The sequence below is a fragment of the Octopus bimaculoides genome, chromosome 20 (genome assembly GCF_001194135.2).
Source record: "Octopus bimaculoides isolate UCB-OBI-ISO-001 chromosome 20, ASM119413v2, whole genome shotgun sequence".
NCBI classification, from domain to species: Eukaryota; Metazoa; Mollusca; class Cephalopoda; order Octopoda; family Octopodidae; genus Octopus; species Octopus bimaculoides.
In genome coordinates, this window is record NC_069000.1 from 23,974,182 (window position 1) to 23,987,613 (window position 13,432).

Consider the following 13,432-nt stretch of genomic DNA (forward strand, 5'->3'; position numbering starts at 1 on the left):
GCAAAAAAAAAGAATGTTTTTTCAAGTGATTGGTCCCAAAAAACTATGGTGGAAAAATTAGGTGGTTAGGGGATTCCAAAGAAGTACCAAAATAACAAAAATTGTGGTGAGGGGTGGGATGAAATTGTAATAAAAAAATTTTGTTTTATTAGTATTAATCAATTAGTTAAGATGTATTTAGTTAACTCATTGATTGTTTGATTAACCATTCAATCAATCAGTTACCTTTGTTAAAGTTCTTTTGTCACCATTTGCAACTAAGAGGTTATGAATGGCAATGAAAAGACTTTGACAAACTTAAATGTTTGTTTGATTGACCAAGCAGTTAATCAAACAATCGATTAGTTAATTAGTGATTAATCAATTGACTAATAATGATAAAAGAAGTGAAATAGAACCAGTGCATGTGTTTTTTTGGGGGGACACAATTACCCTCCCAAGACAGAAAAATATTTTTATTATGAACTTGAATCTGTTACCTTCCTGTTAAAGTATATTGCTATCAGTTGAAACTGTTCAATATAAGATAGTGTCCAGATGCCTTCTTGACCATTTGTTAATATGCAGTTAAAATCCTCAAAGTCCTTACAAATGCTGCCCCTCACAATCTTTCTGGTGATTTCACATTCACATTTCATAAACTGCAAAGATTAACTTGCCACCCATGAACCAAGAAATACTTCAATGTGAAATTGAAATAAAAGATTTTTTTGTTTTTCCAATAGTGAAACAATAATCCAAAAATTTTCTATGTATTTCACCTCATAAAAATTCTGAAAAACATGAAACATAAAGAAATTTGGTCAGGTGGGGGTAAAATTGAAATTTTGAAATGCCAATTTTTACTAAGGGTATCAGGTAGTGTTGAGTTGGACAAAAAGAGATACTGTAATAGAAAGTTTGAACATTTACTTGTTCAAATAATTAAGCAGTGTAGATTTTGAACTCACACAAATGTGTAACTCATATTTTTTTGTAAATTTCAAATTTCATTTTGAAGAAGAACCACTTTCAGTTGTAAAAATTAAAAAAAACTGAACACTTTAATTTAACTTTCTGTCACAGTCAACCTCATTTTACCCCAGGAAATTTCTCTGAAAGACATCTTTGCAGAAAAGTGAGTAGATTGATTACATATTTCTTTCATTATTTTATCGCATTTTTTTGCCCCCAACAAATTCTTATATAATCACAACCTACACTATCTGAAGTGTATACGTAGAAAATTTTGTGAAGAAACAAAGCTGATCTGGGAATTTTTCTAAACTCCTCTCCTCACTGTTTGGAAAATTTTTTCTGAAAAATTCTGATCTAATTGGAATCTACACCGTATGATGAATATATGTAGAAAATTTTTTTTAAAAGTTATCCATTTTTTTGAAAGTTATTCAGAATTTCTGTAGCCAAAAACGTGGGTTTCTGTAGAAAAAAAACAACAAAAAAACAGTAGTGGGTGTGGTGATGGTCTGCCTTGTCTGCCATCTAGACTTAGTAGACCTCCAATGTTGGCCACAGGCAGGGCATTAATCCAGTCCCCTGAGAATTATGCACTAGCTGAAAGTAGGTGACACTTTGAAAATTGATCAGATTGATCAAGGAGAGAGTTGAAAGTGGCACCTGAATGCAGTTTGTTCCATACTCTCTGTTTCCATCTATCCTCCACTGTAACTGACAAACCCAGCTCTCTCCACTGTAATAGAGCTTCATCCATTTCCCTGTTGGAATATACCAAAGGGGAGTAAGCATGGAGGGAAGCAATAAAGATGAGCACTTGCACAGACCTAGACCCCCAAACTGTTTGGGCAAAGCAGCTTGGTCGTGGGAGCCTGGGGAGAGTTTGACATTGACCAAGCATTCGAGTTTGTATTGGTGGGATGACAGGAATCTGTAAGAGGGACTAACTCTCAGAAAATACGATATCTCAGGAATTGACAAGTAATTCTTAAATTTAAAAAAAACCTTGGTGGGGCTCTGTTACTTGAAGGTTTTTTTTAAAAGTTGTTCAAGGTTAGCCATTTTGGATGTAAAGATAGACTTGAAAGCTAGGTCGGTAATTGGGGTTCTAAGGGTGCACCACGCTGTTGAAGGAGGAATCACAATTGAATGGAGGGAGTCAACTAATTGTTTAGTAGTCTGCTCATGCGAAGCTGGGTGGTTGAGAAGCCAGAGCTTGCATTTGGAGCGGTTAATACTAAAACCTTTATGACCAAGTTTCTTGATCATCATCTTCACAGTTGCAAGCACCTTGTCAGGAGTGCCTCCAAACAAGCATCATCGAGGTACCAAACATTTAGGTCTAGGTCAGCTCCCATCTTGGTAACATCATCAATACCCAATGTGAATAGGGCAGGACCAAGTGGATCACTCTGTTGGAGGCAGATGGGATGAGGTGGTCACCAAACAAGAGGTAGGAGGGCTCCTGATAGGCTTACCAAGCTAAGTGATAAAGTGGTAGGGAGTTCTCCCTTAGTGCGGGGAGGTTGACATTTCGACTGATGGAGTTAAAGCATTCTTAAGGTGAAGTTTAAGGATGACCTTTGGGGACTTAGAGAGGGCAAGTTAGTGAAAGTCCTGGTGGCAGCAGCCTCACAGCCTAGCTTGGTACCTACTCCTAGTTGAATAGGGGAAAATTCCTCGGTCAGGCAGTTAGAAACTGAAGACAGGTACACTTTTGCTGTGAGCTGTCACAGAGTACAACCAACTGCTATGGAGCAGAAGTCACTGTTGGGCTTGATGAGACCAAATAGTTTGGCCCCAAAGAACGGGACAAATGTAAGCAAGGACACTCTTGGACGAGAACAAATTTATGAACTGTGTTAGGTTCTGCAAGAGTCCGAGCCCATCATCACCAGCTGACAGGGAGATACCATCCTTAAGATGTTGAGGTCATAAGCTATCAATCCCAGCACCAGAACCTGCTGGAAAAGAGGCAGTTGCCTTCCTGACATTGTCAGGGGTGAAGAGGAGTGAGGGAGTCTGTGGTACACAGGACGAGGGCAGACAGAGAGGAAAGAAGGAGAACAACCCCTTTAATGTCAAATTCGTTGACTTTGACATTAACAGCTTTCTTTAAGTTAAATGGTTGACCATTGTTCGGGGTTGAGCTGATGACTGACCTGAGAGGTGGTTGAGGTAGATTTGAACAGCTCAAACTCCCACTGGGGAAGATGCAGTAAAATTGTTAAGAAAGTACAGAAAGTTCATAGAAATGTGGCAGCCTCATTGGAAAAATAAAGAACCTGTTAATTACTGAAATTAATTCATATTCCTTTAATGTATACTAAAGGAGAATAGAAGACAGTAGGGTATAATTTGAAGGAGTTTTGGCTACTATTTCTTATTGTTCAAACGACTAGGGAGTTGCTATCTCATTGGCCAGTCCAACAATTCGTAACAAGGCAAATATAGCTATATTTTATCAATACAAAATGTTATTGACTTAACATATGTGTGTGCATCATCTGTCTGTCTAATCTAATCTAATCTATCTATCTATCTATCTATCTATCTATCTATCTATCTATCTATCTATCTAATCTATCTATTTATCCAAGCATGTGTGCATGGCTTATAGGGGGTGTAGTTTAGCTGATACATCAATCCAGTGTCTGTGAATATCTGACAGGCCCCTACCCACAAAAAAAAAAAGACATAGAAAAAAGAAACCCTCTCAGTTCCCTTCAGTTTTGAAAAGAGCCCTGCCATGTGTGTGTGTGAGAGAGAGAGAGAGAGAGGGAGAGAGAGCTAGCACTCCACTAAACTGTTGAAGCATCTTGATGACCAACAATTGAGGAAACATGCAGGTTTTCCAAGTAACTACAGTATAATAGACTACATATCCATTCTGACACAGCTTCTAAAATGAACAAAAGAGTAGCAGCTGTTCCTTTGTATCTCCTTTGTCGATCATGAAAAGGCCTTTGATGGTGTGAAGGTGAATGTAGTGCTGGAGTCTCAGGAAATGCAAAGAGTTGAAGCACAATACATCAAGCTTCTCAGAGAGATGAACTCAAGATGTGCCTTGATATAGGTTAGCTGTCACCATCTATATTAGTTCCAGTCACAAAGGGTGTTAAACAAGGAGATACCATCTCTCTGAAGCTATTCCTCATGTTTTGAATTGGTCATCAGAGACATTGATTGGAGAGGTGACATTAACATCAATGGTGAGATACTATCACACCTCCAGTTCCCAGAAACATAAATCAGTTCAGCTGAAAGAGAATGCTGACAAAGCTGGACACCTATAGTTCAGCAGTAGGCCTCAAAATAAATTATATGAAAACAAAATACTTCCTCATCATCATCATCCTTTAACATCCATTGTTCAAGCTTGCATGGGTTGGACTCCTCTGGTATGAAAATAGCATGAAGCTGAATAGTGATGTGATGGATGAAATGAAGGAAGTGAAAGAGTGTATCTACTTGGGGAAGACAAGAAATATATACTGAGGCATGAATGCTGAAATATCCTGCATAGTAAGATTTGGATGGAAGGCCTCAATTAAAGATGTGCTCAATAAAATAACCGTCATCACTGTTGTTTAATCTCCACTTTTCCATGCATAGGTAAGATAGAATTTGTTGATGCCTTTCTTTTCATTATACATACATATGTATGTATATTTGTATGTATACTCGAAGGATTCCAGGGTTGCCCAGAAAGTAGACTCTGTTTTTAGCTAATTAGTTGAATTTAAATGATGGTAATTCTGCATAAAATTATTATATCATTGCATTTATATTATCAGCAACAGGCATTTTTTTTTTCTGTTTCTGAAAATTTACTTGCATATAAAAAGAAAGGTGTTATCATGTATGGCTGAGTTGTGCAGTAAACATCCTACTCATGTATCTTTTAATTTATTTAGAATTTTTTTTTTGATTCCTAGTTCCATATAAAAAGAAAATCACAAATTTAATTTTTTTGAATATGTTCCCTCTCCATGTAACTAATATTAAACCTTAATCCTAACCCTAACCCCTAAATTTAAATTAGATTTTTTCTGGTAGGATTATCTTTTCCTCTGAATAATATATCTAATTCAAAGAATAGTTTTTGAATACAATGTCAAAAATGGAAAAGCTAGTGCTGGTTGTCTACTCTGAAACAGAGGGTGTGCACTGGCTAGCAATTTTTAATAGATGGAATTTCAGAGCTTGTTTTCACAATTTTTCATAACCATAAAGAAATTTTCTTTAATGAATAGAAAATAGAAATGTAGGCAATTAGGCTTTGTTTTGCATAGCTCCACTAATAAATAATGTTTAATTTATATATTATTTATATGGAATATATATTGTTTAACCCTTTAGCATTCAGATTGCTTTGTCAAATGTATTGCTTATTTATTCACATTGTTTAAAATTAATCATGGATTATCTTTTGGCTTAAAGATTTCAATGGCATGTTCATATATTTTTAGAATGACATTGTAGTGTAGGTCTGAGAGGTTGGATCTAGTCAGTTTTAACATAAAACAAGTAGAATATTTGGGCCGTATATGGCTGGATTAAATGCTAAAAGGTTAATATAGGCATAGAGATGGGTATGTAATAAAAATGCAGCTGGTTACCTTGTAATCATATGCTTTCAGTTTCCTTTTAATCAACATCATCATTGTAAATGACCCAGAATTGATTTTAATAAAATTATATTTTATATAACAGAACACTGTGGGATTTCTTGTGAAAATTTATCTCCTTTTTAAGAAATTAAATTGTTTTCTATATTTATAGTAGTCTGATATCTAATGCAATGTGCTTCAGATTTGGGTTCAGTGTATTATATAATTTATTTGTGTGAATGGTGTATAACTAATTCAAGCATATTAAATAAGTAAACATGATCAAGTGAAAATAAAATCAGTTTCATTCTATTTGAAACTATTGTTGAACTTATAATCTTCCATCCTCGAAAGTCTTTAATTCTTAAAACAATTTGAAAAATGAATATGAACCAGATTGTCAATCACCTTAGAAGTAAAATCATCCTTTCCACATGTTATAACATGTGGAAACTGGAGTGCTCAGAGAAAACTCATATTTAAATATTGGAACTTGCAATATATGTAGTAAGAGCTGGTACTGAAAATTGTCATGAGTCCCAACTACAACAGTATTAGATCTCTCCATCACAGCTTTAGTAAATCTGAACATGCACATCAGTACTTCCAGATATTATGGCCATGAGCAAAGTAGGACTCCTCAAGATGCAGTCCAGCAGCTATTATTGTTTACCCTCAGGATTTAGAAATTGACATATACTAGAAACTGAAATCTTCTAAATAAAAAGAGCACATCTATTAGTGTGGATGGTGTATAATCACATCCTCTCCGTTGGTGTATCAGTGAGAATGTTAGCTTTGATGATGTCTGTTAACCATTACTTTTGTATCATTGCTTAACCTTGGCTGATCTAAATTATACAATATTGAAGATTTTTCTTTTAGCTGAAGTCTGAGATAAATCTGAAGATTCCAAAAATTTTTCAAATTCTGTGGGATAGTGAATTACTTCTTCCTAATATAAGAGCTTAAGCCATTGATTTGGTGTGACTTTTTCCTTGAAGTACCTGCAACAGCTGTCTGTTGATGATGTTGATCATAATATTTTTGATACAGGTCTAGCTCTTTCACACAACGATTAGTATGTTAGGTAATGATGTCACAAGTTAGGAGTCATAAATACCTTTGATGTTAATTCATTGGGTCAGTGGCAACATTATTGTTAGAAAGAAGTCTTTACTTTCTAGCTCAAAACAAATGTTTGGCACACTAACTTGACAGCTGATCTCCAAAAATCAGACAGAACCTGATTTTGGTAGTTAGTTTGAATATTAGCCTTAGTTTGAATCAATAATGATTGAAGGCAAGTATGGATTTCATTGGTTTCTGTTCTCTTTTGTGATCTGGCTGGATTTTGATGGAAGTCACCTGGCAATACCTTTCTTTTGAGATCTGTTGTCATGCAAGTTCTCCAATATCTTGTTGAGGACCTCAAATGTTCTCTTGTGCACAATTGTCCCTTCATTCTAGGCAAGCATTTGGATTCTCATGTCTGGTTCTTGAATACTGGAAAATATTGTATGCGGGTGCATCATTTTTATCTCAGAGAAACTTGCAAATAGAAAGAGCTGTGTGGCACTAGGATGGAGCATAACAGCAATACCCGAGAGGCAACGGCACAAGACTGTCTTTCCAGTTCCAAGAGGAGCATCAAGGAAACATATCCCAGCTTCTTTTTAGTGAGCCTTTTCAAAAATAGTAGAATAAACTGTTCTTTCATCTACAGCAAGTTTGGGTTCATGGTCATTAATATATTATTATCTTTATGTGTCACCATTTTGTTATGTCTCTTTCATAGCTTATTGACTTCAGAGTGGTTAGGTTAAGGGAGAACATATTTTTTTGTTGGCCATTTATATTATTGAGCTTCTTCTCAATCTCATTGAAGGCTGCATTGTAGAATTCATGTACATATCTTATTTCCATATTGGGAGAAGTTGGTTATTGTTCTACTTGATGCTTGAAATTTTCAACTATGTCATCAAGATATATGAGCCAAGCTTAAAGCAGATTGGATAGATCACAGCATTTTAACAGTGCAGTATACAAAACCCAAATAGTTTTGGTTGTTTGAGATTCAGAAGATTGTGACAATGTTGCATCCCATTTGGTATCATGCCTAAGGCATGCCCCTCTGTAGGTAGTACAAACTTTTCCACCAGCTTTATGAAGGCTTTGAAATCAACTTGGACCTCTATCTTCATAGAGAAGCATCCGTGTTGACTGGGATATACAGTATATACTGTCCAAATAGCACTGTTAAAACTTATGTCAGGCTTCTTTTCAACCTTGTTTTTTCCATCTTTATGATGTGTTCCGCATATAGTAGGATAGAACCTACTATATGATGGTACAACAATGCTTATGCAAGAGGACTGGTAAAGCTGTCCTCTTGCATAAGCGTTGTAAGTTTTGGGTCCCCTGGATATTGTGCTTGTTGTGAAGTAAGCTCATTGACCATTTTCCAATCGCACAAGTTGTTGAATGCCAGGATATCTCTCATGAATGTGAAAAACAAAAATATGTTAAAAAGTGTCATTGTTGTTGATGTATCATCCATGCTGAAATTGGATAATGTTATCAAAGCTATTTTGCTTCATCAGAGCAAACATTGCTAGATTAGATTTCTTGTTAAACATATTTTCAGTAGTATTTGATAGAGTTTATTGAGTTACAGAACTCAACTGCATTAAATTTGTTCCTTAGGAGGGAGCAGGAGGAAACTATCTTCTATTCATTGTCAATTTCATGCTGTACAATCAAGTTTTGAGTGCCTCCATCTTCTAATGGTCTTCTGTTAGAGGAACAGCTATTTTCAGCTGTTTTGAGTGTCCTTGACAAAAGTTATTGAAAACTAATTGATGCATTAGTTGTCTTCTTTGCAAGGTGAATTCCTGCTAAAGTCACAACAAAGCCCATTAAGCATTTAGGGTTTAACAATATTGAAGAGCACTTTCCTTGCCTTGGTCTTGAGGCTCTGGAATCAGTTTGATTGTATGTGGTCAACCCATTTTTGGCATTCTTTGATATACATGTCCAAATACTTTGCAGTTAGCAATCGTTCATTTTCTCAGTTTTATATGGAAAATTTTAGTTGTGAGAATGTTTGACCTGGAAAAATCTCTTAAATTTTCATTTGGAGTTGCAGCAGAAGTACTGAAGTGTTCTAGGCTGCTACAGCAATGAAAATATGCCATTGTTTCGTGTGTTTGTTTGTACATGCAGTGGGAGTTACACATACAACTTGATGGGAGAACACAAAGCTGACCAGTTTTTCCACCAGCTTTATCATTATTGGTGCTTCTTGTAAATGCAAAAAGGAGTCTGTCCACAGCACTTTTTTGTGAGTTCTAATATAGCACAATTTCTCAGATGGCATCTTAGCATGCATATCCACTGCAGTTTTGTGGAAGAGAGTTTGACTTTCATACAGGTGGCTGAATGAATTGTGAACTATGACATGATAGGTATACAAAGTTCACACAGAAAACAGATTTTGAAGAATTTGATCCAGCTTGTGATATTCCAAAGTGGTACTTATCCTCATCATTGACTATAAAGAAGATATTATTCATCTAATGTATATTTTTGACAGTGTTGTCTTTACACTTCAGAATGAAATCCCTTTTTGCTATGTGGTCTCCCATTCATGATGACAGCAACTTCATTGCAGTCTGATGCTTTGAAATGAGTTGGATGTTCTCTAGACGGTCTCTTGTATTATATGAAAATCTGAAATTCTAAGGTGAAAGGACTGTTTCTTTCTGTTATTTCTGTAGTTTCTCTTTTCTCTCACTTTTTTCATTTTGTTTACATTTCCATATCTTCTTATGTTTAAGTTTGATACTCAGTGCTTACATTTGCAAAACCATTTATGGCATTTATGTATGAATCACTAATAAAACTACGTTTGGTCATGACTGAAATTTGACTTCCTGCTTTGATTAATCAAAATGAATTAATAGAATAACAAAGAATAGAAGAGAGCAAGAGGCAGCTGAGGGGGAATAAAAGATAGAAATAATGAGACAGAGGAAAGGAGGTAATAAGAAGAGTTAAAAAGATGAAATGAAAAGGAGAGGGGGGGAATCAAAAGTACCATGAGAAAAAAAAAAAGGAAATCAAGAAATATTGATAATATTAAGATGGTTGAGAGAGAGAATGAAAGAGAAATAAAAGCAATAGAGAGAAGGAGAGAGTGTGAGAGAACTTGAAGTAGGAAAGTTTTCTGTGAGGGGTAGTAGTAAGCACAGAATAGTGAAACAAAGATTCAGAATTTGACAGCAGAGAATGTGATGATAGCCGCATACAAATTTAAAGAGGGAAAGGAGAAGATAATTATATATATATTTTTTTTTGTAACTCAGCTCTACATTACTTAAAATTTCCTGATTATGTCAGATGAACCCATCTCACCAGATATATGGAGAGATAGCTGATGAAATGGGTTCATCTTATGTGTCTGTGAAACTTTGTCATATGGAACTGAATCAAACTGTTACAAAATATATACAAGAAGTTAAAAATTATCTGCACCTTTGCCAAAACTTACTTTAGGTTGGCTGCTTTGCCCTCAGTGCTCACCTGCTAAAAGATAGTACACTTGTGGTTATGTATCTGAAGTTTGACCTTGATCATTTCAGTTTTCTTTCTTGTGTTACAGAATAAATATATCTGCCCTGCTGACAGCGTGCACCAAGGAAGAACAGATCAGTGATCAGATTTCTCTGGTCTGAAGATGTGCCAAGGGCTGAAATTCATCATAGGGTTTCAGTACAATATGGAGACAACACATAACCACATTGAAGTGTGTATGAGTGGAGTGGGAAGTTTAAGACTGGTTAGATAAGTGTGAAGCACAAAGAGGGAGCAGGACACCTGTCAACTTCCACCACTAACATGAAGATTCAACAAGCTTGAGAGATGGTTCTGGTGAACTGATGAGTGACCATCGATGAGGTGGCATGTTCTCTGCAAGTTAGTCTTAGTTCTGTATGCGAAACATTCATGACAAGCTTCACTTCTGTAAAGTCTGTGTGAGATGGATGCTGTGAGAGCTTACCAAAGTGCGGAAAGCTAGGTTGTGTGGAGGTTTGTTAATGTTTACTCAACCTCTACAACGTTGAAGGCGAAGTTCTTTTGGAGATAATTGTTACAGAAGATGAGAGTTGGGTTCATCAGTTTGAGCCAGAATCCAAAAGGCAGCGTATAGAGTGGAAATCCCAGAATCATCAGCAAAGAAATTCAAGACTTAACTTTCTGCAGAAAAAAGTAGTGCAAACTGTTTTCTGGGATGCAAAAGGGTTTTTACCGGAAGGTTACAGAGTCACCAATGTAGGCTACAGTTAAATGCTGGCCAACAAACTGAAACCAGCTATTCACACCAAATGCCAAAGTCTATTGTCAAAGGAAGTGTTATTGTTGCACAGCAATGTACACCCACATACAGCCACCCACACCGTTGAAACCATTGAAAAATTGGGTTTCAAGTTACTGGAACACTCTACATACAATCCAGAAATCACCCCTTCCAATTATCACCTCTGTGAGCCACTCAAACATTCTTTATGAGGTTGTCAATTTTCTATGGGCAAAGACATGCAGGAAGCAGTGCATAAATGGTTGCACAACCAGCTGAAGAACCTTCTTCTCTGATAGAATAAACAAACTTGTGGACCACTGGAAGAAATGCATTGAAAAACAAGAAAACTATGTTAAAAAATGATGTAATTGCTCAACCCCTGCTTTTGTTTTAATAAATTAGAGAAACAAGAGTGTGTACAATTTTTGATTTACCTTCATATAACTCCTACCAAATATATTGAGAGCCACTTTATTTTGTATGTCCACTCCCTCAGAGAGAGAGAGAGAGCATTCTATTTAAACAATGTCAATTTAAAATGCCTTTGAAAGATTAATTGACATAAATGATGTGATAAGATATGAGACTTTTGGGCAACATACTGAGAGATTGTCAAATTAGGAAAATTAAAATGAGTTAAGAGAATTAGCTCAAACGGATCAGTGGCATGGATAAATAAGTGAAGAAGTGGTATACTTAGAGTGTTCAGATATCTCAGTTTTCTGGGATTCACCCTAGTTTCCAAACAACAGTCCCACTATCCTGAAAGAATGCTTTGCCCCAATTTTTTAAATTGTATTTAAATTTTTTAAAATAATTTTTCAGGATGATGATAAATATTTTCCAGTTTGTTTTTATATAAACATTTAAAATTTTTTCTCTCTACAAATCTACAATGAATGGCTGGATGAAAAAAGAACAGACTAGATATTTCAACAATCAATGCTATTATTTCATGCATATTTAATTTTAAAGTGTAGAGTGTGTGAAATTATCTGAAATCATTAAAAATGAAAAAGAAGTATTGGAAAAATAAATTAGAATTCAATTAAGTACAATGCCAGTGATTAGCTGCCTAGATTTTAAAAATATATATTGTGATTTTAACTATTGTAATGGCTATTAATTTTTTCAATAAATTATTAAGCAAAGTACAGTGTCAGTTATTCTTAGTCTCTTATATGAAAGGCATATAATATATATGATTGTCTGCAACAGCATTTTAACATCCACTCCACTTTTCCATGCTTGTGTGGGTTTGATAGCTTTCCTGATACCTACCCTTACCTGTATCCTAGTAAGGTAATATTTCCCCATAGCTGGGCATGTTTTTTTGTAGAATATTGAAATGAATGACATTCATTTATATCAATTACATGATGTCACTGCAAGGAGACACAAACACACACACACATGTATACTAGGGCTTTCAGTTACCACCTTTCAAATCCAAAATAGACACTTGCTCAGGGTGCAACACATTTGGATTGAACCTGAAACCATGATGTCAGGAAGCAAACTTTTTTAACCACACAGCTAAGCCTGTATGCATATTTGTACCTGATGAATATGTTTGAGATATTTCTCAACATATGAAACTATTAGTAGCACTTAAAGACATGTATTGTGACCTTTAAATAAATAATATTTATTTCCCACCAGATGGAGTACTTTTTTGTTGATCTCTTTATCAAGGAACAATACATTATATATGTATATATATAGATATATATATTTTTTTGAGTGTATAAACTAAGATCCTTTCTTGTCTTGATTGCATATTAAAATAATACGATCACCCTTAGCTGTACTGAATGCAATACACGAAAAATTCTTTGTTGAAATTTGCTTTTTAGTTAGAAGAAGAGCAGATTTTCCAATGTGAAAACTCTTCTGTCTTCATGAGAAGCTATCAAAGATTGCTAAGCTTAGCATTTGAAAGGTGTGTAGTTTGAACAGTATTAGACAATGTTGTAAAATGGTATCTACTCTATTGACAGATGTCATGAGGTAGACTTGTCAGTCCCATACCAAAACTAAAAGGGAGTGTACAAATGTTCCATAATGACAATTATTTTCTGAATTAGTGTGGTTGTAATTGGTAAATTAGCAGCATACTTGGACATGTACACACATACACGCACAAAAGCATGTGTGGCCCCCTTCTCCACATATATACATGTACACTCTGGCACTGAATATCATTTTTACTCCATTTTATTTTATTTCTGATTTCAGCAAGATATGCTACATCAATGCTTGGCAACCCTCACTGGTTTGTATTCACTAATCTTCATTCTTTGATCCATTGAGTCATACATGTTCTGGGTCGAAAGTTGTGTGGTGGAAGATACTTATTATTGATAAAATAGAAGAGAGAAGTTGTAGTTAGGATATAGAACTCCATACTCGTGGATTGTGTATAACTGATGTGTTGGGAAGGAGGAAGATGACCATACTTTCACTTTATTTGCCAAAGTTTATATATATTTGTGTGTGTGTA

General features: G+C 35.3%; 1 protein-coding gene across 4 annotated transcripts in view; it reads left to right on the forward strand.

Annotated features, from left to right (window-relative positions):
* The window catches only part of LOC106879447 (uncharacterized), a 51,767-nt gene that overhangs the window by 4,252 nt on the left and 34,083 nt on the right, over positions 1-13,432 (forward strand). For 2 of the 4 annotated variants that reach the window (XM_014929002.2, XM_014929003.2), the window contains exon 2: positions 13,168-13,204. The exons of 1 other annotated variant lie outside the window; for it this stretch is intronic. In XM_014929002.2, the coding sequence (XP_014784488.1) occupies positions 13,168-13,204 (37 nt within the window). Of the gene's footprint in view, positions 1-1,404; positions 4,570-13,167; positions 13,205-13,432 lie in introns of those variants that run through there. One more of the 4 variants, XM_052975215.1, reaches the window with a different exon arrangement.